Source organism: Myotis davidii, unplaced genomic scaffold (genome assembly GCF_000327345.1).
Source record: "Myotis davidii unplaced genomic scaffold, ASM32734v1 scaffold174, whole genome shotgun sequence".
Lineage (NCBI taxonomy): Eukaryota > Metazoa > Chordata > Mammalia > Chiroptera > Vespertilionidae > Myotis > Myotis davidii.
The window spans coordinates 5713643-5741283 of NW_006289087.1; the positions used below are offsets into that span (position 1 = coordinate 5713643).

Consider the following 27641-nt stretch of genomic DNA (forward strand, 5'->3'; position numbering starts at 1 on the left):
AGTGTTCAGCTCACACACAGAAGGGTCTTGGGTTCAATTCCTGATCAATGAATGTATCTGGGCTTCGGGTTCCTTCCCAGGCCCAAGTGGGGTGTATGTGGGAGGCACCCTATTGATGTGTCTTACATTGATGTCTCTCTCTCTCTCCCTTTCTCCCCCTCCCTCCCTCCTTTGCACTCTCTCTAAATATCAATGGAAAAAATATCCTCAGGGAGAATTAACAAAAAATAAATAAATTTGATTGAAAGGACTATGACATACAGATACTTATTACCAGTGTAGTCACGTGTTTCTTTTCTGTTTAGTTTAAGTATTTATGTCTTATTAGATACATAGTTCTGATAAAACACTCTGTGTAACCGGTAAAAATCGCACTTGAGAATACTGACAATGGAAAAGACCCTTCTCAGGGTCAAGGGTAATATTGAGACCATGATCCTGGGCTGGGTCCCCTGGTGCATCCGATTGGGGCTGCCCTGTGGTAGGGTCCAGGGTGGGTATTTCAGGAGCAGGTATGAATAGGCGCATGTAGCGTTTATGCTGCAATTTTTCTGTCCAGTTTCAAATCTTTAGACTCAAGGATGTAGATTGCCACTCTGGCCAACTTTCTGGACCATTGTGCTCCATCTGGATTCTCTTATTTTTACTGGTATTTTGTCAGTTAGGTGGATGCCAACGTATTTTGGCTTTTCTGCATTAAAAAAATGCCAGACATCAATCAGAGGGCACCGAGGTCTAGCCTCGTTGCCTGTGTTTGGGCATCTAACTCCATCTGCTTTTCTCAAGGACAGGGTCACGGGGTGTGGTCATCGTGGAGGTGGAATTGGGATCAGAATAGATCAGAGATGTCATTTACACTAGCGTGGAGGTGGAATTGCTTTTAACCCCCTCGGGGAGTCTAGGATCAGAATAGATCAGAGATGTCATTTACACTTTCTAGGCGATATACTTTCATGAACGTAGAAACTCTTTGTAGTTTCCTAAGGACAACAAAACCGGTATGGACTCAGGGGCTGTGTGATGATGAGGGACGTTCTCTGTGGACAGCCCTTTTCACAGAAGCCTGCAGATCAACCATGGATCCATGTAGCAATGCATCACCTTTCTCTGTGAACCAGGTGGATAGTCCAGAGCACTGGCATCTTCCCTTTCCCCCCTCAACAGGTATAGATCCATGAATACTTAGAACTGTTCTTATGAGCAAGTGTCTGACACAATGAAGAGTTAAAATATTTCTCCAACTGACCTGTGCTCGCTGTTCCCACACTGCCCCTCTGTATGGCTGTCTGTGTCACATACCAGGCGCATTAAAATTCACGTTTCAATTTCAAACAACTCAAATGTGCCATCGCTTTCAAACAAGTGACTGATTTTTGTCCCTCTTGTGTTAAATTAATATTAATACCCTTGCTGACTATCTGATAATTGGGTTGGGGGGTGGTGTGGGGGGTGTCCGGACCTTCATCGAGTTTGGCTTATCTCTGCGAGAGAAAGAGAGGCCAATAATCAGGGAGAGTGGCAATAAAATGGTAACAAAAAATTGAAAAGAAGATTTAATCTCTGGCCCATTTGAAACATATCCCAGGGAATCCATCGAGAAAAAGATAAAGTGGGACTATGAGTAAGTTAACTAAACACATTACCCGGCGCGAGAGCAAATGGAGTTAGTCCATTGTACATGTTTAATTTCCTATTAGTCTCTGGCGTTTACTACCGCGTCTGAGTCGGGGCATCTGTAAATTCAGTTAAATACAGCGCATTGTCTAAACCTATCACAGCTCCGATCAGTCACCCCAGCCGCTGATAAGAAGCCTCTTGTGTTATTGAATCTACAATGGGGCGGCTCTGCAGGCACCCAGATAACAGCGAGGTATTTCACTGGGAAGTGCAGAAAGGTAAGAAAGGAGTGTAGGTCCTGCCTTTGCTCTATAGCCCTGACATTTATTACTGCTCTCAGATTCACTTTATGCCAGGGATGCGATTTTGGGTGTGTGTGTGTGTGTGTGTGTGTTATGTCTTTCTTTGATTTTAGCTTAAACTCTGTGGATCAAAGAGAATGAAGGAGACCACGGGCAGCAAAGTATGAAAGAAACAAACAAGAAAAAGCCAGCTTTCCAGTGATTGTGAAAATAGAAAGCTTTTTCAGAAATTGGTTTTGTTTTGTTTTTTAATTTCAGTTCCGTCTATTGATTTTTGTCTGTCGTCCACGCTGGGCACATAAGGATAAAACCCAGTCTCTGGTTGGCTTCTCTATTTCAGAGTTTCGTGGGAGTTTTTATTCGCGATCCTCTAAGGATTGATCTTAGCAAATCACTCCGCTCTGATGAATTATAAGGCAGACCTATGCATAATAGAGCAGATGTCTTTCCCAAGTTCCACACACAATTTTTCTTTCCCGTCGTTATTAATACTTTATTGAGCCTTGTCTTATTGCATGATGCCGCTCATGCTACTACTGGTGACTGTATAGACAATATAATTATTTTTAGATATAATGCTAGTTTATATTTTTTAAAAAATACTTTCTGCAAGAGAGACATTAATACTCCTTTCACTCCTAAGAAATATTCGCATATGGTTTCCTAGACTCTTCTTTGATGAGCAAATCATCACCATAACATCACCTGTCTCACACTTTGATTTTTAACGGGATGATTGATCACTGCACACTGCTCCGTGTGTCTGCCACCCACCTATCTGTGAACGTACAGCCCCGTCGCCTTCATCAGATTTTACGAGTTGATACTTCCCTTTTCCCAAACAGATGCTCGACTGCAGCTGCTATTTGTTTAGTAAATTGGTTCACAGGCCGTAGTTCTGTTTTTATATAACATTAAGGGTCTGACCCAAAACAAGAATGCAAAAAAAAAAAAAAAAAGAAAGAAATTTAAAAAAGAACAAGGTGCTTCTTTATCAAGTTCTGTTTGGAGCTCTGTCTGTCAGTTCCATGTTTTGGCCCAGTTCTGCACTGTGCTTCTCTTATGGTGGCCGCCTCATTGTACACACGCGTTCAGCCGCCCGCACATACAGGCACCGCCCCTCCCCCTCCGTCCACCTGTCCACCTGGTAACCAGCCAAAGTAGCCCCGAGGCCCCAGGGCTAGGGTTTCAGTGTATTCCAAAGATGTGTTCATCCTGCACAAAAATACTACTGTGTGTTTGGTGACAAAGGACGATACATATTGTGTGTGTGTGTGTGTGTTTTAAGGTTAAAAGATCAAGAATAAGCATGTTGATCCAGGGATACCAGATCAATATTTTAGGTGATAGGGGCCATGGGAAAAAAATGTAATGTGGGTACTAGGGGGTGAGCACTAGGTATTAGCAATAGATTATTGGTTCGTGACAGGGACCCGGCTCCTTTCTAAGGGCCTCGGATACACTTTTATAGAAAGGTCCCTATTCTTGGCGATAAGTTTGATGATCTCCTCTTACGCCTACATGCCTTTTATCAAGTTATTGTCTCTCAGCTCCAAACCCACACTCTGTGATGCGGGGGCTGGGACTCAGGGTAGGCAGCGGGGAGAAGAAATGTGATCTTTATGTTTGCTTCCTGTTGACCTGTTCCTGATGGTGCCACCCCCATCCACGACACAGCGCCTGGCCCTGGCATGGACAGTTGGCACAGGTTCTGGCTCTTTCTGGCAGTCCTGACCGAGCCCCACAGCGCACCTCGAAGACCCACCACAAGCCCCTGCCTTCTGCTCCTCAGAAGGGCCTCCTCCCTGGGCTCCCAGACCCTCAGAGCTCCGAATTCTGCCTTTTGTCCCTGCAATTTACGACAGCGGTCCTTGCCTCCTGCACTGGTGATCCTCACTCCACTTGTGTCATTGTGATGCACCAACACCCTTCCCACCGGGTCTCCTATTAAATTCTCCCCGTGGAAATGCCTGGTGTGGTTTCTGAACTGGACGACTATGGAACAGCAGTTTTCCATTGTATATGCATTGCTTCTCTTCATGCACGGCCTCTTTCCTCACTGGCTGCTGGAATGGGTGACGTGGGGGACCCAGGTTACTGTAGCATAAATGAAAGATTTTTTTTCTCTTTACACAAAATCTCAGAGCTTTAGATACTAGTTTGAAATTTACTGAATTTGATGAATTATTATTATTATTATTATTATTTTGAAATGTCTGTAAATTAAGCTGATGTGCAATGAATGTTCTTTTGGGGAATGTTCACAGGCTCCTCAGCTTTCAATAGTGTCTTTTTTTTATGGCGAGGAATAAAGAGAAATCTATCTTCATCCAGCTCCCCAGTCAAACCAGATAAGGCAGATTGGTAAATAAAGTTATAGCAAATATTTGCAAACTGCTTCAGTGAAAATTAGGGTCCATTCATAATAACATGTCGGTCTTTTAGAGAATGGATGAATAAGATAAATGTTTTAAAAGTTTGGGTAGAGTGTGGGCTTTGGCTTATATTTTAAAGTAAGGAAAAGAGTTTAGTGTTAAACATGCGCAGTAGGAATGAATGAAAATTAAATGATGTTTAAAAACTACATAGATTAATTTATTTTTAAAATGTCATACAGCACATGCAATGAAAAAAAATGGGATTTTAAGTAATATCAAAAGTAAGACCAAGAAAATGAATCCGTGGTGATGGTGATCAATAGAGCAGCTAAATTCAGTCATTCAAGTAAAAAGATAATGCTTTGAAATCATTATTATCAGATTTGCTATCTACAGAAATCAAACTAAACAGAGTATTTCCACCCATTGCCTTCCTTCCTGCCGTATAAATAGAGGTTAACACTAAGATATGATATACTTGGAAATTATTGTGTCTTAATTTTCTTTCATATAGGCAATGAGAACAATGTCAGGTTATTGATCAGGTACTCATTTAAAGACTAAATGAATGTACAGTGAGTTTACATTTATTTTTTGAACCTTAAGCATAAGGAGACTCATGCCAGTATTCTCTTACGCTGTCAAGGTGTTGCTTAGCTGAGGAAATTCATTGGCATAATTTTGAATACTTGGTTCACGGAGACTCTATGTCAGAGAAATTGTTGTAAATTTTAGGATAATCCCTCCAGACCTTCTCTCTGTTTTCCTGAATCAGCAACCCAGCTGGGAACACTTAACTGGAAGAGATAAACCAGGAGGCCTGGCTTTAACACGGCCAACGTGTTTCCGGTCAGAGTGGGTATTATACAGACACAGTGGTCCATGGGGAAATGGTATTAGCACTCATTAGAGTTGGCCCTAGTTCTGATCCCCCCTCCCCCCCCCCGCAATTTCAGCCTTATTGTTTGAAAAGTGCCAAGACATAGATAATACTTAATATTGAAGAATACTGGCTTTCATGGCAAAATTTTAGTTTCTGTCAAAAGCCTGTATGTGCCTAGAACAGTCACAGAGTGTGGTCACGCCCAGATGGGCTGGGACCATGAGCACTTAGCCTCCTCGGGTAAATGCAGTTTAATGGGTGGGGAATCTTCCCTGCAGCATAGCCAGGCCCCTCGTCACGGTGCCCACAAACCATTAGATGTTTCCTACGGATGTCAAAGGCTCATGCAATGCCAACCAGCGCTACCTGTGCTCATGTGGGTAAAAGCCTTACGTGTGTGTTGAATAATTGCTCCATTTGAAAGTACCAGGGATGTAAGCAGAACACAGAACCGCTAGGAATTTTTCAGGCACGTTCGCATATTTACATCATATGCTTATTTACTGAGTGTGTGCCCTTAGACCGGTCATTCAACCCTTTGCATGGAGGCATCTGAGTAATGCTCCCCAAGGCCCAATTCAAGGGCCTTGAATAGATTGTGGAGTTTTATGCGGGAGGCTATGGAAACTGGCCGATTAATAATAGCGAAGGAGCCATATAACATGGGACTTTTTTTCGGTCTTGATGCACGTCACTTTTCTGGTGTCTCTATTCCCCCTTGTAAATTGTCGGTAATGATACCTGCCTCCTGTTGTGGTTGGTGATTAATGAAATAATCCCCCAACCCATGGGTGAAGGGGTTGTGGGCACAGCAGCGACCACAGGGAACATGGGAGCAGGCCCCTGAGGGGAAAGGACCAGAAATACTAACTTGCTCTAAACATGTCCTGGACACGCCCCCTTCCTCCCAGAATACGGGGGCACCCTTGCTCTTTCACTTTGAAGTCGCTTTTCTGAGTCAGGACCCAAGTGCCTCATGAGAGTGAAATCTGTTTAGAAAACGTGCGAAATAACAACCTCACTTGGTTCCCCTTAGTTTAGACCAGTGGTTCTCAACCTTCCTAATGCCAAGACCCTTTAATACAGTTCCTCATTCCTCATGTTGTGGTGACCCCCAGTTTCATTGTTACAAATTGAACATCATGAAAGCATAGTGATTAATCACAAAAACAATATGTTATTATATATGTGTTTTCCGATGGTCTTAGGCTACCCCTGTGAAAAGGTCATTCGACCCCCAAAGGGGTCGTGACCCACAGGATGAGAACCGCTGGTTTAGAGTCTGGGCTTTGGGGAGACCCCCTCCTTCACCACAGCACGTGTTCTGCATCTCCGTTCCCCTCTGACGTGGGTTTTGATTTGCACATCAGCCCCTGGAAAGGGGCTAGGAGGGGAGCCCCAGGGAGGCTGCGGGTACCCTGGCTGACAGCCAGCTTTCCTTCACAGGGCGCCCCCTTGCCCTCCCCCGCCGCGTCCATCATCCTGTGAGCAGAACCCCTGGCCGGGCGCCCATCTGGGCTGGTGGGCAGCCTGTGGGTGGCCGGGCTGGAGCCTGTTCGCTGAGCGGGGCATCCTCCCTCCCCACAATCAGCTGCAGGCTTTGGAGGCCTCTGCAAGGTCCTTCCCCACCCATGTGAGCCAGGTCCCAGCAGGGACTTGGAAAGGACTGCAGAGCCGCTTTTCTCTCACAGTTTAGGTGCTATTTTATCTTCAACAATCTACACAGAAGGGAGAGCTCGGGGTGAGGGTATCTGCCCGCGACCAGGATGCGGCCTGCGTACATGGGGAATGTCTCTGTTAAATGCCCTGCCCCCGCTTTAAGACCAGTTACACTCTCTTAGTTCCACGTGATGACATAGAGTTAAACATTGAATTAAGTAAGGGGATCTAGTTGGAAATTACAAGATGCTTTATTCTGAAGTTTTTTCACAGGATTTAGAGATCACGAGAGTTGAATCTTGTAGGGAGGATTCTGTGGTTTATTTTCATTGACGTTTTAAGGCAGTTTTAGGTTCACAGCAAAATCCAATGGAAAGCAGTCCCCATATACCTGCCACGTGCACAGCTGACCCCCCCAAACCTCCCCTACCCAAGAGGTACATTTGTTTCCATCGAACCTACACTGACACGTCATTGTCCCCCAAAGTTCATTGTTTCCGTGGGGGATCACGCTTGGTGCTTTGTGCATTGGAACCAATGGATTATGGCATGAATCCACCCCTATAGTATCACTCAGAATAGTTTTCACTGCCCTGCAGTCCTCTGTGCTCTGCCTGCTCATGCCTCCTCCCCTGTGAGCCCTGAACACAGAGGATTTTAAAAATACAGTGTTAGCCCAGCCAGTGTGGCTCAGTGGTTGAGCATTGACCTATAAACCAGGAAGTCAGGGTTCGATTCCCGGTCAGGGCACATGCCCAGGTTGCAGGCTCCATCCCCAGTGTGGGATGTACAGGAGGCAGATCAATGATTCTCTCTCATCATTGATGTTTCTATCTCTCTCTCCCTTTCTCTTCCCCTCTAAAATCAATAAAAATATTTTTTAAAACTAACTAAATAAAAATACAATGTTAGACAAGAAGTTTCTCTGTGATGAGTTGCTTGTTTTTCCTATGGAACTGCTTCTGCCTAGTAGAGATGACATTGTCAAGGATTACTTTTTATTAGCAGAGGCTGTGTGTGTGTGTGTGTATGTGTGTGTGACTGTGTGAGAGTGTGTGTGAGTATGTGAGTGTATGTGAGAGTGTATATGAGTGTGAGTGTGTGAGAGTGTGTGACTGTGAGTGTATGTGAGTGTGTGTGTGTGTGTGTGTGTGTGTGTGTGAGACTGTGCGGGTGTATGTGAGTGTGTGAGAGAGTGTATGACTGTGTGTGTGTATGTGAGTGTGTGTGTGAATGTGAATGTGTGTGACTTCCTAATCCCCCCACTGCTGAGGGCATCCTCAGCCCAACCCATGTTAATTAACAGAGAAATGCTATTATTTTGGGACACTGATTACTGGCTAACCCCAAGGAGCAGTCTGTTTGGTGTATCCCAAGGGATTTTGGTGTTAAAAAATGTACAGGGGAGCTTTTTCCTCTTTCTCCTTTCTTTCTTTCTTTTTCCTTCCTTTCATTCTCCTCCACAAACCTCCAGATAAGCGGCAGGCCGGAGCCTGATTTTATTACCATCACGCACTCTTCATGGTCATCTTTTAGTATTTGAAAGGATCATTTGTTAACTGGAAATGGTCAACTTTTTTTCCGTGGGCTTTTGAAATATAATTTTCAATTTTTAATTTGATTCATTTAGATGAAATCATTAATCAGGGTTGAAACTGAGTTAATTTTCTGGAAAATAAATGAGGTTGTTAGAGTGAACATTATTAAGTGGGCTCTTTGTGAGGCAGGGATAATAGCTGGGAACGGGGAATTCTTGGAGAAGTGCAGCATGTGGGCAAAAATTGAAAGGATTTCTTCCCCTTGTTAAGTGGAATAATTTATTTTAAAAATTAGTTAGATCGGAGGATTTTCAGCATTAAGCATTATAAACATCCCATTAATTATATTAGAAATTGTGCAGAGCAAAGTTTTGAGAAATTATAAGGGACGGACTTGGTGTAAAGTTCTATTTCTTACTGTGAGGTGTTAAAGGCCTCTGCTTTCTAATGTGCTTTTATTTTTTTTTTTCTTTGAAAACCACGTATGACCCTGTACAGTAAGTCCTCACTTAAAATTGTCCATAGGTACTGTCACTTTAAGTGGAAGGCCATACTATAACGAAAACAGTTTCACCATAGACTCATTGATATAAATAAGAGTTAATTAAGTTCCTACCGCATCTCATCAATGTTGTAACCAAATGATGCTAAAGAAAATGATGTTATTCAATGACCTGCTGTACAAGCTTTCACATACTTTATCTCTTAAATTTCTTTTCAGATTTTTAGAACCTGTGGTTGCAGCTTTATTATAAAATAAACCAGAAAGAAATCATTCGGACCCATTATAAACATCCCAGCTTCTCATGTGTTTAGTTCCCTGACATTTTCTTCATGATGTGGTTTATAACTAACTTCCTACAGGTGGTCTGTCTCCCTTTCTTAGCTCCCCCTGTCTCTACATGCATCACTTTATTCTAAACTAGAGGCCCGGTGCACTAAATTCATGCAGGGGGTGGGGAGGGTTCTCTCAGCCTGGTCTGCACCCTCTCCAATCTGGGACCCCCTAGGGGGATGTCTGACTGTCGGTTTAGGCCTGATCTGGCAGGGATCAGGCCTAAACTGGCGGTTGGACATCCCTCTCGCCATCCGGGACTGCTGGCTTCTAATCACTCACCTGCTTGCCTGCCAGATCATTCCTAACTGCCCTCCCCTGCAGGCCTGGTCTCCCCTAACTGCCCTCCCCTGCTGGTCTGGCTTCCCTTACTGCTCTCCCCTGCCAGCCTGATCGCCCCTATCCGCCTCTGCCTCAGCTCCCACCACTGTGGCTTTGTCTGGAAGGATATCCGATTGATGTCTGGTCTAATTGGCATATTACCCTTTTATTAGTATAGATTTTCCAATCCCTGCAGCACTCAAGGATTCAAGTAATAACATCCTTTTTATAAATATGTCCATTTTTTCTGCTGCTGCTGTTCCCTGAGACTAAAATGCCCTTCCATGCTCTTCCTCTCTCTATGTAACTTCACATCTTATCTCCGTGAGGACCCCAATACTTCCTTGACTTCACCAGAGACGTTAAATTTTCCTTTTCACGCTCCTCCAGGGACTGGGCCCATGCCTTGACTGGAAAGTACGCATTATGCGGCTGTAATTGTTTATCCATATGCCTGCCACTCCACAGACTGTGAGCCTGGAAAGGGTACTCTCATGTTGCCCCATCCCTACCCTGAGACTGGCACAAAATAAGCACATTATATACATTTGAAAAAGTTGAATGGACAAATATATTAGGACAAAGATAAGACCAATCCCTTTTATTTTTTCAAGTATGTTTGATTGATTTTTTAGAATGAGAGCAAGGGAAAGGGAGAGAAGGATAGAAACACTGATGTAAGAAACATTGATCAGCTGCCTCCTGCACACCCCCCGCCCCGCTACTGTGGATTGAGCCCCGCAACCTGGGCATGTGCCCTGACCAGGAATCAAACGGTGACCTCTTGGTGCACGGGAGGATGCTCAATCCACTGAGCCACACTGGCTGGGCCAATCATCTTTGAGATGTAATAGAAAATAAAATGTGTGTTCCACTTGTTGTTGTTGTTATTACTATATTGGATGGGACACGTTTACACATTTTAGAAATGCAACAGGGAAGCTCTCTAGGTAGCCAGTAGCTCTACCCTTTATCACAAACGGTGTAGAGATCCAAGAGGTCAAAAGGCAATGCATATTCTTAATTCATCAACCTGTCCCCCTGTGGTATTTGCAGTACATTCAACTCTAGGCCTTGTATAGCTGTAGCACTCCTGGTGCCCTGGCCAGATCAGATCCGGTCCAAGTCATACGCCAGGCAGATGCAAACATATGCCGCTGATTGCAAAAAAATTAAATTTAGTTACTGTTTGGATGCAGAAGCCTAAGCCGAGACTCACTTATTTTGGAACTGACCGCATTGTAATGGCTCAGCCATCTGTCCCACGTGTGAAACATTCAGCGCACATAGGCCGGCGGCATTGACATTGGCGGGCGGTGTTGGCCAAAGTGAATGCAAATGTTTCATGTTCACAAACAGAAATTGGTTTAGAGCTCGCTGCGCTGTTCTCCCTCTCCCTTCACCCTCCTTCCTTCCCTCCTCCCCATCCCTGGCTCCTTCCACTCCACTCCCAAGTCCTCCGTGAAGCATCAGACTAGAGAAGTGAGCCCTGGCCGGTGTGGTTCAGTGGAGAGCGTTGGCCTGCGGACTGAAGGGCCCGGGTTTGATTCTGGTCGAGGGCACGTACCTCGGTTGCAGGCTTGATCCCAGGCCCCGGTCTGGGTACATGCAGGAGGCAACCAATCCATGTGTCTTTCTCACGCTGATGTTTCTCTCTCTCTGTCTCTCCCCCTCCCTTAAGCTCTCTCTAAAAATCAATGGAAATATATCCTTGGGTGAGGGTTAATCAAAATAAATCTTTAAAAAATAAAATAAAATAAAAGTGAAATGAGACCACTGGGCCTGCTGATGGCTCAGCTTCCCCATCCTGATTGTGAGGGAGGCTCCCTGGTCAGTTTCAATCCCTTTTAGGCCTCATGCTGTGATTTGGAAGACTGAGCAGGAGCCCCTCCCTCTCTGAAGCTGGCCCAGGGCCCTTTGTTTTGTTTTGTTTTCACACGGAAAATAAAGTGTTCACATGAGCTCCTTGGCAGAGAGAGGATTTGGCAGTCTTATCAGAAGAAGAGAGAGGCGGCGCTCTGAGGATGAAGAGTCCTTGGGTGACAGAAGTCTTGATTACTTCGGGCGGGAATGTGACGCCGGGGACACAGGGGAAAAGCGATGGCCACGAGGCATTTAGGGAAAACCCGCGCAGTAATCATGTTATATGTTGTTCTTCATCTTTCTCGGTGAGCCCACTGACCCCAGGGAAGGGGCTTGTGGAGGGTGGGGCGGGGGGAGGGGGTGATGTAAGAACACATGTGCTTCTCCAGAGGAAGTGGCTGTAGATAATCCCCGGCTGCTCTTTGCATGGGCTTTGGGGCAGCATGCGTCAAAATATGCATATGGACCTGGCTAGCTTGGCTCAGTAGTTGAACTTCGATCTATGAACCAGGAGGTCACGGTTGGATTCCCCGTCAGGGCACATGCCGGGGGTTTGCGAGCTCAATCCCCAGTAGGGGGCGTGCAGGAGGCAGTTAATGATTCTCTGTCATCATGGATGTTTCTAGCTCTCTCCCCCTCTCCCTTCCTCTCTGAAATCAATAAAGATATTAAAAAATATGCATATGGAATAGGGCAGTCACTCTTGTATTTACTCAGTGCTACTAAGGCACCCAAGTTGTTGCAGATTTTTTTTTGATTCTACCATTTTTCTACCAAAATTATGCAAAGAACCAATGCTATGAATACTTTGATTTCCCCATTCTGGGATTGTAGAAAATAAAATCTTCACTTGATTCCAGAGGGCTTTGAGGCAATAGAAATTCAGCATCCCAATAAATCAGAAGTTGAGATAAAACAGCCAGGAACACCCTCAGTTTTTTCATTGACTTGCACTTGAATGGACAGATAGTTAGGCTTTGTTAAAAGTTTTTTGTCTCCAAGAATCGAAGAAAGGCACTAACAGCATAATAGACATAAAATCTGTGCTGTAGCCTTTCCAAGAAATTGACATTTTATGCATTTTGGGTTAGCATTTTATTTTAAAAACATATTTGAGACTTAATTGTCTGAAATAATTGAAATAGGTTTTTTAGTGTCCATTCTTCTCAGCAAATTTCCTGAACATATTTCATGGGATGGGAAACTAAGTCTAATTATGATGGATCACATAATAATAATAATAATATTCATCTCGGACACAAATCCATGTTTTCTGTGATTAATCATTGTTTCATGTGCTCCATAATGGTTTGTTGTCATCGTACTGGTTTCCTTTTTCCAAATGTGTATTTCAAATACTTGCTTGGAACATAGTGCCCCTCTCGCCTTTCTTAGAAGAAGAGGAAATAGATTCTCACACAAGTCCTTGCAGCATTCTTCCTGGAGTGGTTTATAGAAACGCCGCCTCTACCACAGTCCACTCTCTGCAGGATGGATGAAGTGGTTGGTTCCCTGTTGTGATGGGACAGGCGCTAGAGGTGCCCAGGTTCAAAGTATCTTCTCTACCAAGATAGAGTCCTGAGATTCCCCCAATAGAGACTAATTTCTTTGTGTTGCAACTTCACATGTTCATCCTTCCTGGGAAGAAGAAAAATGAGGGCGGCCGAAGGGGAATCTAGATGCACTGAATGTCAGTATGTGCCAGGGACAGTGTGAGGCCCTCCAAGACAGCGGTTCTCAACCTGTGGGTCGCGACCATCGGAAAACACATACAGCATATCAGATATTTACATGATGATTCATAACAGTAGCAACATTACAGTTATGAAGTAGCAACGAAAATAATTTGATGGTTGGGGGTCACCACAACATGAGGAACTGTATGAAAGGGTTGCGGCATTGAGAAGGTTGAGAACCACTGCTCCAAGGTGTCGGTGAAATGTGCAAAGGCCACAATGTGAGGAAAGGGTAGAACTGTGATTCAAACTCAAACCAGTGATTTTTTCCAGTTGACTTTATTGTGAATGGAGGGATCAGCTGATTTCATCAGCTGGTTCCAGGATGCTGAGAGCTGTGGTCCTCTGGTGGGATGGAGGCAGAGGACCACTCTGAAAGGTGGAAGGGAGAGAAGAAGGTTTGTGAAAAGTCTTGCCTCTAGACTGGATGGCTGGCCACACAGTAGGGCTGATGGAACCATTGAACCAATAGATATCCGTGGACATTTTGCTATCCTTCAACTATTACAACTTGAGATACTATTCAAAGAGGTATTCAGTAAACATTGCTGTTGTATTAAAAATAAAATACATTCATTTCTAGAACAGGATTTGAAAAACTAAAACTCTAAAGTATGATAAAAGTGTATCCTTAACGCAATGGGAAATACTCAGAATAGCCGACATTTTTTTGTACTAGAGACAGAGTCTCTCATTTAATCATGGTGAGCAGCTGAAGCCCAAAGCGATGAAGATCTCATGTCTGGGAAGTGAGGGAGTGGGGATTTGATCCTGTTTCATGAAGTTAAACTTGCAAGCCACCAGTAAGTGTTACCTTTACACCCATTATAAGAGGTTTCCCCTGTGTTTTAGGATTTGTACCACTGTGAGGATTCACTCCTAGAAATCACTCCTAGTAAATCTTAGAATTTTATTTAAACTTATATATAGTTCCTTCTGATTTCAAATCTGCTAACTTTATCAAATAACTTTAAACTCAATCACCACTCAAACTTTGCAAAAGTGTACAACAAGGTGGTAGGATTTGTAGGGACATAATTAGAATTCAGGCAGGGATTTACAGTGGGCCATTATCAGAATCCAATCTTCTAGGCAGTGGCTGGCCTCATTGTCAGGCACAGTCCAAGTTAAAAAGACAGGGCTCGGGGAGGTGGGGGCAGTATCAAGGTTGGAATGGTCTTTTTAATGCCTTTAAAACAATGGGTCTATATTTCCATTTAATTAAAACAGTAAAGTTGTGCTTCAGACAGATGGAAGGCGCCAACAACTATAATTGATTTTGTTCATTTTCTTTTTTAAAAGAAAACTCACAATTAACAATAAAGGACTGTCCATTTTTGTTAAGAAGCTAAGTGACAATGGAAAGAAGACACATTACTGCAGCCCCTCTGTGCGTTAGTTGGGATGGCATCGTGATTGTTACTCATCTACATTGAGCAACCGGAACAATACCGGCTTATTCCAGGGCAGTTCTTTCTCTAACTGATTCCTTCTTCTTCCTCATAATGCTGAACTGCAGACAGCGCCTGGTATGTAGGAAGGCAGCCAGGTGGTTCTGTTGCCAGTGTGCTCACTGTCACCCAGGAACCCTGTCAGGGATGGAATCTGCCTCAGTTTCCCTCTTTGTGTAAATGGGAAATAGCAGTTCCTGTCTCTCAGAGTGGATGGGAGAATCTGATGATGGAAACTAGGTGAACTGCTTCCTAAATCACAAAGCGGAACACAGATATTTTTCAAATGATCGCCTCTGAGACGTGTTACCAAGATGGCTGCTCCATCCTGAACTTGCACTAACTCCAGTGTCATTAAAATCCATTGAAAAAATCCAAGTTCAGGATATGGAAAAAGAAAATCAAAATTAGTTTTCAAATGGGGCATTTGGATCATATTGCTTCCAGGTAGTACTCACCTTTTGGCGTCTTGGGAAAAAAAAGATGAAAATGAGAGAGGGAAAGAAAAAAGGAGAAGTGAGCCATATGTTAAACATAAAAACATTAAGCTCAAGGCATTATTGAAAACTCTATCTAATACAGCGTGAGGCAAAAATAGGTTTATCATTGTCCCTGTGGAGAAGGAGAGGTAGAGAGAAACACCTATATGAGAGAGGAACATTGATTTGTCGCCTCCCATAAGCATCCCGACGGGGGACCAAATCAGCGACTTGGGCATGTGCGCTGACCAGGAGTGGAACCTGCTGCTGTTTAGTGCAGGGACAATGCTCAACCAACTGAGCCACACCGGCCAGGGCATTGGTTCACTTTGTTCCATTTCTGCACAAAAAGACAACCCAGGTTTATGTCCTAATTAGAGTTGGCTGCTTCTCCAAGGAGCTTTAGTTCTTTGTGGTGGAGAGTGGCATTAAGAAGCCAAGATCTAGACGTTCTTGATATTGAATGTGTGTTTTGTTTTGTGTGTTTTGTTTTTGTCATTCTGGAGTCTTTTCCAGCACCAACAATGAGTTCTCTGATTCTCCAAAACCCAGCTGGCTGTTCAACAATTCAATTCAGTTCTGACACTTACCTACCTAGAGTTAGCATTGGATCCCACAGGTTAAGGGCTTAGTCCCATAAGACTGTCCGCCACTGCCAATCGCAAGTTCAAGTCCACCCATATTTTTGACCCAGCGGTTATAAATGGAAGGTTCTCATACCCACTCCTTAATTTTGATAATTTGCTAGAGTGTCTCACAGAACTCAGGAAGGTACTTCACTTATTATTTTATTATAAAGGATGCACATGAAGAACAGCCAAAATGAAGAAATGCATAAGGCAAAGTCTGGGGGGGGGGGGGGGGGGAGGTGTTTCCTGAGCTCCTGTGTCCTCTCTGGGCACGTCATTCTCTGAGCATCTTAAGTGTATTCATCACCTTGGAAGCTCTCCAAAACCTCTGTTGACATTTAGAGTATTTTATGGGTTTTCCTATATAAAAAGCTTGTAGAAGAAACAGTAGCCCACGGAGACAAGATAACAGCAGCATAATTTGCAAGTTTGCTAAACTCACACAGTACTGATTTCAGATGCTAAAATCTCCAATGATCCATGGACACCATTGAATGAGAGCATTAGACTGAAAATAAAGGTGGAATCCACTTAGGTATTGGTATTCTTTCAAATTAATTGATGATTGAGCTTTGGCCAGGGGAACACATGTTAATGCCCCGTGCCTACAAAGACATGGAGGAATTCACACAACTCTCTTTGAAACCGTTCATGCTTACACTGTTGCTGCTAACATCGGATTTTACTCTGCTCAGAGCTTGTGCAGTTTCCAAAGATGTTTAATGGAAAATTAGGATTAATGGCTCACTGTAACCTTTCTAAGTAGAGTCCTGCTTAGGAAATGGACACATCTCGGCAATAACATACTACTGTGTGAACACTAACTATCATGTATTATGTTCCTAGCAAGCCTACCGCTATCTCTGCTATAAAAAGGTTTATTGCTAAGCGGGGCAGACACTGTACATGCTCCTTGCTCCATAGCGGTTTCGTTTTAGATCCCTTTGCTTTTGTCTCCTTCTGAATTGTTGTGTTTAAAAAAAAAATGTGAATTCTCTTGTGAAACTCTAAATATAAATGCTCCCAGAGCCGAAAGGGAGACAAGCCTTCTCTTATGACAATTAGTGTCCTTATTTTTTTATGTATTCATTTTTGGGTTCATTTAGTCTGGCTAAAATTGCATACATATTCATGTTTCTTAATAAGAACCAAGCTTTCGTCTTGGTTGTTTTTCATAAATTTGTCCTCATAAGCGGTTTGATAGACATGCACTTTAGCTATCGGAATGAAAGTTCACAGAGAAGCCTCGGAACATTGTTTCCTTTCTACAGTTCACGAATCCCTCCCCCAAAGTCCACATGCTACTTTACCAGAATACAATGAAATCACTACTGTGTGTGTGTGTGTGTGTGTGTGTGTATGTGTGTGTGTGTGTGTGTGTTTAATCTTTATTGATTTCAGAGAGGAAGGAAGAGGTAGAGAGATATATAGAAACATCAATGATGAGAGAGAATCATTGATCAGCTGCCTCCTGTATACCCCCTACTGCGGATGGAGCCCCCCACAACCCGGGCTTGTGCCCTGACTGGGAATCGAACCTGTGACCTCCTGGTTCATAGGTCAGTGCTCAACTACAGAGCCAAGCCAGCCGGACTATCCAAATGCCTTTTTATTTTTAAACCCCAGATTCAATTCAGTTACATAACAGAATAGCCATTCACTACTCATTGGTTGTCTTCAAAATACCTGTTATTAGGTCATATTTTCCTCTCCTTGGCACAAACTAGTCTATATGTTGTAAAATCAAATCTGAAGCTTTGTATTATTTCTCATACTTCATCTCCATGGCGATGTGCAACAAGCATCGATCTTTCTCTAATGCGGTAATAAGCTAGAAGCATTTTTCAAACACGGGCACTTTGTTTGCTTGATTCTCCTCAAGAACAAAAGGAAATGCATTTGGCCAAGGTCACCGGGAGGGGAGTGTGAAGACCTGTGCCAGAAAGCCTCCTGCCCTTCTGGTTGATGAGTGCCGTCCATTTGGCTCTGGTCTTCCCTGATTTAAAATATGAAGTGTGTTGATGCTTCCAACTGCCAAGGCAGTTGTACTTTGAGTCCATGGGTCAATTCCATCATTTTAAGTACCGCATTTCATTCATAGAATCTCGGAGCTGGAAGAGAGCTCAACACGTGATCCAACTCATTCATCTGCTTCCAGCCAGGAGAGCAAGAGAAATGCCTCAGCAAGGGAACGGCTTCCTTCATTTGTCAAATTTCCCAGGGATGGGCACCTATGGTCTTTCTTGCTCAGTATTCAGTATCTAAATCTAATTCTCATCAGTCAGTTTTTCTTAGGAGGGATTTCCAGAAAATCAAATGCGGTTTCCTGGTATGATGTTCAGGAAGCATATTGAAAAAAATTAAATTCTGCTGTCGTCCTTTTCAACATTTTTTCAATGCTTCCTGCTATTTTGTTGTCTTCAAGTTTTGTATACCTTTCTTTTTTAAATTTCTTCATTGATTAAGGTATTACATTATATTCCATAAATGAGTGCAGTTTTTGTATACCTTTGTAAAGTTAGAATATACTAGTATCTTAAGGAAAACAATACATAAGAATTATTGACGAGATTCCTACCTTTTTGTGTATACATTTTGGGTTTAGTAGAAGTATCAAAAGAAAAGCAATCAACTGAAAAACACCTGATTAGTGCATGGCTAGAGAGCACATTGTAAATTTATTTATTCACTTCATATTTTTGAGTGCCTTCTAAGTGGCAGGCATGTGTATGGTGAGTAATATATAATTAATACATATACCAAAATCATTTGGCTGAATTTTAAACTTTCAAACCTATTTCAACTAAAGTATCTTTTCTCACCATGCCCTCAACCCTCAAATTTTTTGTGGAATTAATATGAATATGCAAAATAAATAAAATATCTTTACGTTTCATTCTAACCCAGATTGCGTTTCAAACATGTAAATAGACCTTGTGGGCAGGAACGAGGAAGAGAAGGCGGTTTGGGAAATTGCAAGGAGATTTTCACTGGAAATTCTACCTCCTCTTTCATGAGGGCATCCCACGTGGAGGCTCTCCTCCCAGGATCTGGTCTTGAGCTGCCTTGTGACTGGAAAAGTGCTTCTGTCTTCCGTTGGCACCATTTAGGATGCAGTGGTACCTTCCACCTTGTGGACTGTTTTTACACCTCCTCTTCTTACCCGCCTCGTAACAGCAACACCCCAGGAGGTGTACCAGGAACTTCTCCACCTGGTTCAAGTCCAGGCTTTCCATCGATGAGACCCGGCATATTTGGCATCTGGAAATATCACTAGTGTTTTCTGTATTCTTCCACACACTCTTTGCACATCCTCATTTAAGAAGAAATGTATGGACTGTGGACTCCACCAGGCTCGCACTTTAATGCACAGCTTTCTTTTTGGCCTCGAGAGTATGCATTTCCCCAGTGTTTATTATTATTATTTTTAAAGATATTTTCATTGATTTCAAAGAGAAAGGGAGAGAGGGGGAGAGAGAGAGAGAGAGAGAGAGAGAGAGAGAGAGAGAGAGAGAGATAGGAACATCAATGAGAGAGAAACATTATCGATTGGCTGCCTCCTGCATGCTGCGTGCTCCACGCTGGGGATCAAGACCACAGCTCCAGGCATGTGCCCTGACCAGAAATCCAACCGGGACCTCCTGGTTCATAGGTTGAAACTCAACCACTGAACTATACCAGCCAGGCAGTTTATGAAATTCTTAATAGGCAAAAAGAAGGAAAGAGAATACTTTCTTTTAGTTTCCTTTTTAAAAAGGCAGTCTCTATGTTTAGCAAATGCAGGCCAAGCATGCTCTCTCTCGTTCTTTCTGACATCACACAAAGTAAGAAATAGTGCCCTTCGAATGGGAGATTTCCTTTAATTACATCGGGAAGCGATAGTGGTCGGTATTGCATGTTTAATGTAATGTTCTGCGTGCCCTTTCTTCCTTCTTTCTCCCCGCCACCCACCACCCCTTCACAGCTACCTCATCTTGAGCAGAAATAAAAAGGCTCAGGGCTTGTCAGCATCAGTTTATAGATAGCTGTTTAAAAATAATGAGATATTGGCTATTGTAAGGCTCAGGGCCGTCTTGCCAGACTCATTTATTTCCATTCACCTTTTGTCAGAATCACAGACAGAAGACATTCAATTAAAACATGTCACCTGTTGCAATGACCTAATTTGTACTCCTATGTGTCATAGATTAGGGCTCTGTGCTTCTGAGAAAGTGCTTTTACCCCCCCCCACCCCCGCCATGCAACAGTGTGCCCCCTGCAAAACACTTTGTCTGTGGTTATTTCAAGTTTCTTTTTTTTTTAAAAAAAAAATTTATTGTTATCAGAGAGGAAAGGAGAGAGAGATAGAAACATTAATGATGAGAGAGAATCATTGATTGGCTGCCTCCTGCACAACCCCTGCTGAGGATCGAGCCCGCAACCTGGACATGTGCCCTAACTGGGAATTGAACCATGACCTGGTTCATAGGTCCACGCTCAACCACTGAGCCATACCGGCTGACCTGATTACTTTTATTTAATAAAACTCTTGATTTAGTAGTCATTCACTTCATTATCTTTTTTTAAAAGTATTTTTACTTTAATGTGACTCTTTGCATCTTAAGTATTCAGGGGGAGGGAGTTGTCTTTGCAATTCATGTGTACAGCAAACCTTTGTTTGGGAACATTATCTAAGGCGTGTTTTTAATTTGGGAAAGTAGGCTAGGATATCCTGGGTAATTCTCCGCAGGGGAGGTCTTCTGCTGTTCTCTGAAATGCCTCAGACTTTGCACTGTTAAAAATGCGAACAATACTTTTGACTTTGGACTATATCATATAAAAATTTGCATTTGGGCATAAAATGCAGACTTAAAATTAGCTGACTTAGAAGCCCTGGTGCTGAACTGCTTTACGTCTCTTGGAGTTTATTTGCCTCCCAGCATATTTTTTTTCCCTCCTTGCCCTAGTCTTGCGTTCCCAATTTTGTAAATTCTGACAGTGTGTGAGATTTGCAATTCCCTTGTGGCCACGTGGGCTCACGCAGTATTTGAGAGAGGCAGCAATGTGGGAGGAAATGCTCTACTTGTAGGCAATGCCAACTATTAAAATCTTTTAGTAAAAAAAAAAAAAAAATAGATAAGGGCAGTCTCCACCTGAATGGAAAATCCAGATGCTTTAATTAACTTCAAATCCTGTCAAATATTGGATACAGTGGGTATCTTATTTCCTCAGAGAAAACTTATTTTTAAACTTTTTCCAAACTGGCTTACCAGTTACATCGAAACAGAAACTGTTTGTGTTTAAGATTGTAAAGATGTGAAAAGATGTGAAATTGCCCTTTCATGGAAATATTTGGATTAGACTGGTGTTTGTTTAGAGCAAATCTGGATTTCTCAGGTCCTGATTGCAAATATTGTTATTTTGTTTGTTTATTTGTTTCTGCTAAAATAGTTTGAGGCTTTTACAGTGTACCAGGTTAATTGGATAATTATCAGTTCTCTTCTCAAATTTGTATTGTGTGCTTAAAGCAAACTCGGGGAAAACATTCTTCTTTTTGATGGAATTTGGGTTCATTTCTCTGTCTATTATAAAGTAATCACATACATAAATGATATTATTAGTGACAGGAGTGAACAGTAAATAGAATGGGATACCAAATAAATCTATAAATCACTTAGGCATCATAGAGTATCATTATTTGGCTTGTGTTTTTTGAATTATCTTACCACTCCATACCCCAAAATCTCTTTATGTACAGAACTGAGACAGGGTAGACTGTCAAACTCCATGGGGATGGATTTTCAATAAGTAAGCATGATGTAAAATATCTTTAAATAAGATAATATAGCAATATTTCAACAAAATTATGAGATAGTGACAACTTTATTTTCCTTGGCATTTTAACGTTTATAAAATATTTTAGTATTACATTTGTATAATATCCAATTGCATTAATATATTAATATGCCATTAGATCATCACAGCAAAACTTTGGAGAGGATATTGTCTTTCCATCCATTTTATATGTGGAAAAGGAAATAAGTTAAGGAACTCATTGAAGTTTTTTAAAATATTTATTTGTCTAAACCTGCTTCACTGCTCTTGAAGTTGTCTACTGATTTGAGTTAAATTCTGCTTTGATGTTTCAATATGACATTTCAGGTTTTGTTGAGAAACCAGTGTATGTTTGTGTGTTTCACTAAAAGATCATCAACTCTTAAAGTATTATTTATTATTAAGGCAAGATAAAAAATATGTTTCTTTATTGTATGGATCACTAATAAGCCTTACTTTTTGTGTATATATACTGACCTTGGGGATTCACCTAGAGATATATCAGCCTTTCCCAAGCTGTTTCCTGCACCTCAGGTAACCCACAACTCACATGTCACATGGTATTAATAATATTTCCCAAACTGGATCCTTAGTTAGATTGGTTTGCAAAAGCACTGTCTGGGCCATATCTCCCTCTGAGAGTTCTGCAGAGGCTATTTGCTTATTAAAGGCTCTGAGATGCCCTTCAGTAAAATAATAAAACTGATGATGCTATTAAACCAAATCTATTTTGTACACAGTTTGAAAAATGCCAAAATATGGGTTATGCATTGCTTGGTTGAATTTATTAATGGAGAATGTTACATGGTTTCATCAATTAAGATACAATCTACTACCAAAAAAATGAGTCTCTCTCCTCATTCTTACTCCCAAGTAACCTTGTTTTGACAATGGTTTTATAAGGTCCTGTTCTAAACTTTACAGTCACTGTGGAAACCAGGTTGTTAATGATAAGCTCTTCCCCACCACTCCCTCATATAAACAAAACATTATTTTTCATCCTTTGCCTTTCCTTTCCTTTTTGCTCTTGATCTCTTAAACTCACAGCCAGCAAAACTCCCTGCATCTTGACGCCACCCATCACTCTTTGGGAAAAGGTTTTACAAAAGCCCATCTACTTTTGCCTGCTTCCTAACTTCCCCTCCAGCTCTGCCCTGTGAACTTACCCCTTCTTTGACACCCTAGTGAGTATCCTTTCAGGAAGCTCCTCTTTCCATCCTGTTCGTTCAGTCAAAACCAACTCCCAGCTTTCTCGCATTTGAAGGAAAATACAAATGTGTCCCAAAATGTAGCTAACATTCTCCTTCTGAGACATGTTAATATGGGACAATCCTTGCATCTCATCTCCATGGCATGTAGGTACTTTCAATGCAATTCAACTCTACAGGGTCTTATGGTAACCCCTGGGTTGGGTAGCTGGCCGACTGGTCTACCTGATCCTACATATAGAGCTTTCAGGGGTAACTGATATAGAGGATACAAATGGCCATTGTCTTTAATTTGAGAAACAGTTTCTTTGTATTAATTCACATGAAATGTGCCTTTTCTTTGACGTGTACATGTCACTTTGACGGCCTTACGTAAAATGTCTCTCTGGTTTATTATCCTCTCCTAGATTTGGTTTCCAATCCCTACGATCTTCGTGTAGCCACCACTTCTTTGTACATCCCTCTCATACTCCTTGACCATTCTGCATGGACTGTCCATTTCCCTAGCACCCATGGGTGATTCTCTGTATGCATTGAATTGGTTTTTGAAGAGATCTACCTCCATGCTAAACATGTGACTGTCTTTGCCCACAGGAGTGCGTCTTGACAGAGTACGTGGAGGCCGGCAGAAGTACAAGCGCAGAATAGATGCGGAGAACAGCCCCTACCTGAACCCCCAGCTGGTTCAGCCAGCCAAAAAGCCATGTAAGTACAGCAGACATGTCTGGCTGCCCAGCACTCAGAATCCCCCCCTCCACTCCCCCGCCTCCTGTTGGCTCCCTGTATCACTTTGGCATGCCCATCCCTACCGACCCCAAGGAGGCTTGTCACTGTTGGGGGGCCATGGCTCCAATCCCAAGGATTGCCTGTGAGGGGCAACAGCCACTCACCTAATGATCTTTTCCTTTCCTATGGTTTTTCCTCCCTCCGCCCTGTATTCGCCTAGTCATTTTGTGGAAGCAGAAGCACATTAAGGCATTGCTTATATAGTGCGGATTTTACATTGACTGGTTCCTTTTATTTTCAGAGGCACATCAGATGGATCATACTGCGATCATTAGTTCATTGGAGCTGTTAGTTTCAGATTTCACAAGAAAGTGATTTTTTGTAGTTGTCGCTAACTAAATGAGTTTGACTGCTCAACCTCCCCATGAAAATACATTAGGAGCCTCATTAATTTGGAGCTAGAGAAGGTTAACACACTAGCTAGCAATAGATTAAAACAAGAATGGGCCCTGCTAATAACAAGCATAGGTTGATGGTTCCGTCTCAGGTGTCCGTATGGGCATCATGAATTGTTTTTTAAGAGCCCGTGGCTTCCTAATGCCAGGTTGCCACTGGAAGGGGCGATGGTACGGTGCTAAAATGCAAGCCCCATTCTCTTTGCCATTAAGTAAAAGAGCTAGAATATAGATCGAGGCAATAACTGTATCCCATTTTCTGAAAAATCAGTTCACAGCTGCTCTGCAACAGCCCTAGCATTTTAGGGGGTTTATGCAAAGAGTTCATATCAGGCACTGAGAAGACTCTTGGTGGAGACGGTGCTGGCATTCAGCTGTCTTTGTCTCAGGAGACACGCTCAGCACGCACTCACATTGATAGCAGTTCCAGAAAAGACACCGGTATTTTGTTACCTGCTTTCAAAGGAAGAGAAAAAAGCGTCTGCTTCTAATTCAGACTCTCCAGGAGGGGTCGCTGCTGCGCACCGTACAGTGAGCATATGGGGATGGGTTAAATAAATAAAACAGACCCTGAACTGTAAACGAAAGGACATTTCAACGATGTCAAAGGGAACACAACCAGTTTTACATAAAATTAAAGCTTAAGTGAACATATGGCATAGTTTCCCTTTGCCTTTCCAAAAAACATTATGTTGATTATACCTTCAATTGTCCAATCTGGCATCTTCTCCACAGCCTGCATAAGCTCCTTGGCATCCTGCAAATACAATCCCGGACTGCATTAAGCAGATTTTGCACATTATAATAAAAAAAAAACTTTCTGATAATACAATAAAGTGCAATAAACACTAATGCTTAATTTCATTAGAGGTTTAGTTTGCCTGGATTCGGTAATACACAGAGTGCCCATTTCTCATTCATTTTATGCAAACATTGACCAAAACCATTGATAAGTTCCTCTCCGGAGAGAAAAATGCACACCGGCCTATGATAAAGGAACGTCTATGATTTGGGGGTAAACCTGAGGAACTGGGAAGTGGCATGTCAAGTACCTTTAAGGAGATTACAGCAATTTCACTGAGCTGCATTTGTCTGAGATAAAGAGGGTTCCTAATAAATCATTACTCATTATCTCAAGGCCTCTGTGCTAATTTTCCTGAGTCCATCCAATTAGTGTGTTTTGGTAACAAACATTTATAAAACTTAATTTTCAGATCCTGTCGGGTAAGTGTCAGGAGACGGTGCATGGGCCGTCGGCGGAGAGTGGCTGGGGAGATTTCTGGAACCTGACTGATTCGGGGAGCGCAAAAGCTCCAGAGTGGAAATTGGGTTCTATTGATTCTAATTAGGGAAACATTAAATAAGATTTACCTAGAAGCAGTGCTGCGGGCTATTCCGTCTTCGGAATGATGGGCGTTTCCAAGCTTCCACCCCATTTCTCTGACCCCAAGTCCAGTGCCCCTTAGCTTGGCGGAAACAGGCAGCATGTTTCCTGTAATAAATAAGAACTGGAGTTTCTGGTTTTCCTTCGGGTCCGCGTCTGTGCCTTTTATCACTGCATTTTCCTCTAGTCTGGGAATCCAGTGGTTGCGGAAGGTTTTGTTGATTGTCAGAGCAAGGGAAGTGGAGACTGTTGTTTCTTAAGCACATATGGGAAGCCAGTGCCATTCTCTGCGGATCCTACAAAGTAAAAAAAAAAAAAAAAAGAATATTTAATTTTAATATTTACCAGAAACCATGGCATTTTGGGATATTTTCTCCTAAATCTGCAGTTTCATGATAATTGAATATTATTGCCAATGAATGGTTATCTGTTGATGATTGGCAATATATGTAATTCCCATGGGAGCTGTAATAACATTTTAAGATATGTCAGGAAAAAATGCTTTATAGTTTGGATGCATCTTCTTGTTGTCATGTTAAAGGCGATTCAAAGAATGTTATGTTTTCAATTCAAATGTTTAGGAAGCCTTTCAATTTGGGTTAAAAACTTATAGTGAAAGGAAAATGATATAGTAAACAGAGAGGAAATTAGCTTTGCTCACAAAAATCCCATTTAATGCCCCATTTTTTTTCCAGAGTCATATAGTACATAGAACATGGGAATATTTATTCTTACCCATTTCCATCTCCCCACTTAGCAGAAAGTACAAAAATCTAAAGCTACACACAGACATGGAAAATGGGGCCACGCAGAAAAACCATTCCGTCCGGGAGCCTTCACAGCCCCCTCCATAAACCCGCACATGCCCCCGGGCAGTAAAACACATTTGATGTGATGCTTTTCATTTGTCTCCAGTGTTTATTTTATGAAGGTTTTTAAAAACATAAATCATAAATTTCAGACAGATAAATCTGAACCAGAAAATGAACTACAGACAACAGATGAAAATAGAGGCTTGAAGAATTAGACACTCCATGGAGAACACATTGTACCATTTAAATAGAACTATTTTTCTGGAAACTGATATTGTCTGTATTGAGGAGATTGACTAGTATGCAGGGAGACGGGGAAGGAAAAAAGTTCCTCTTTAGTGCATCCCACAAAGAGAGAGTTATTGAGTCCCTAATTCACCCAAGCAGGAGGACTCTGAACATTGGTCTACTTTAAAGGAATTAAGACAATTAAGGACTTTCATGCCCATGATGACTATGGGCATTAGTAGTTCTTTGCCTTCCACATTATATTCCAGATTTCAGTGCTTGACTGTGTTTTTATCTTAAAGTTGTTGTCTATGACTTAATCCGCTTCCCCAAATCCCACTTACGACTCAATGCGTGAAACCAGAGAGCCTCTAACTTCCCTTATCCATTGGCTACAAATGTTTTCATTCCAGGAGAGAGGCTGCAGTCCCACCGAGGCAGGTAGAGCAAGACAGGAGCGCACCTGTTGGGACTGCAGCTGCTCTGTCTCGCTCTGTGTGTTCCCGGAAGCTGGTTAATGTGCCTATAGGGAACCCTAAGCAGAATATGCTGGGTTTCTTGTAGGTGATTTGATTTCCTGTTCAAAACCCAACGTGCTCTGAGGTTTGTAAAAGAAGGATGATGCTACTAGTGATCTCGCAGTGCTCTGGTCTGATCCTGCAGATAACAAGATTGTGTCCCATTTGTTGGTGGCCGAACCGGAGAAGATCTATGCCATGCCTGACCCCACCGTCCCCGACAGCGACATCAAAGCCCTCACCACGCTGTGCGACTTGGCCGACCGAGAGCTGGTGGTGATTATTGGATGGGCCAAGCATATTCCAGGTACCTTCTCTGAAAACAAATTTTTTTTAAAAAGAAAAGAAAAACATTGTAGTGCATTCTCTAGGTCAGTGGTTCTCAACCTTCCTAATGCCGCGACCCTTTAATATAGTTCCTCATGTTGTGGGGACCCCCAACCATAAAATCATTTTCGTTGCTACTTCATAACTGTAATGTTGCTACTGTCATGAATCATCATGTAAATATCTGATATGCAGGATGTATTTTCATTGTTACAAATTGAACATAATGAAAGCATAGTGATTAATCACAAAAACAATATGTATTTCATACATGGTCAAGGGAATTCAAGAAATGACTCAACCCTGAACTGGTCACTGTGGGATAGTGGATATTTTTAATTTGTTAAATTATGAAACATGTTTAGTACTATGTTTGATGTACAAAATGCTATTCTACATATTTTTTTATCAATAGACTAGAGGCTTGGTGAACAAAATTCATGTGCTTGGTGGGCGGGGGGAGGGTCCCTCAGCCCCG

General features: G+C 42.3%; 1 protein-coding gene across 9 annotated transcripts in view; it reads left to right on the forward strand.

Annotated features, from left to right (window-relative positions):
* ESRRG (estrogen related receptor gamma) overlaps positions 1-27641 on the forward strand; it is a 458818-nt gene that overhangs the window by 385914 nt on the left and 45263 nt on the right. For all 9 annotated transcript variants that reach the window (XM_015562376.1, XM_006761285.2, XM_006761286.2 and 6 more), the window contains 2 exons: positions 23308-23418; positions 26982-27143. In XM_015562376.1, the coding sequence (XP_015417862.1) occupies positions 23308-23418; positions 26982-27143 (273 nt within the window). The remainder of the gene's footprint in view (positions 1-23307; positions 23419-26981; positions 27144-27641) is intronic.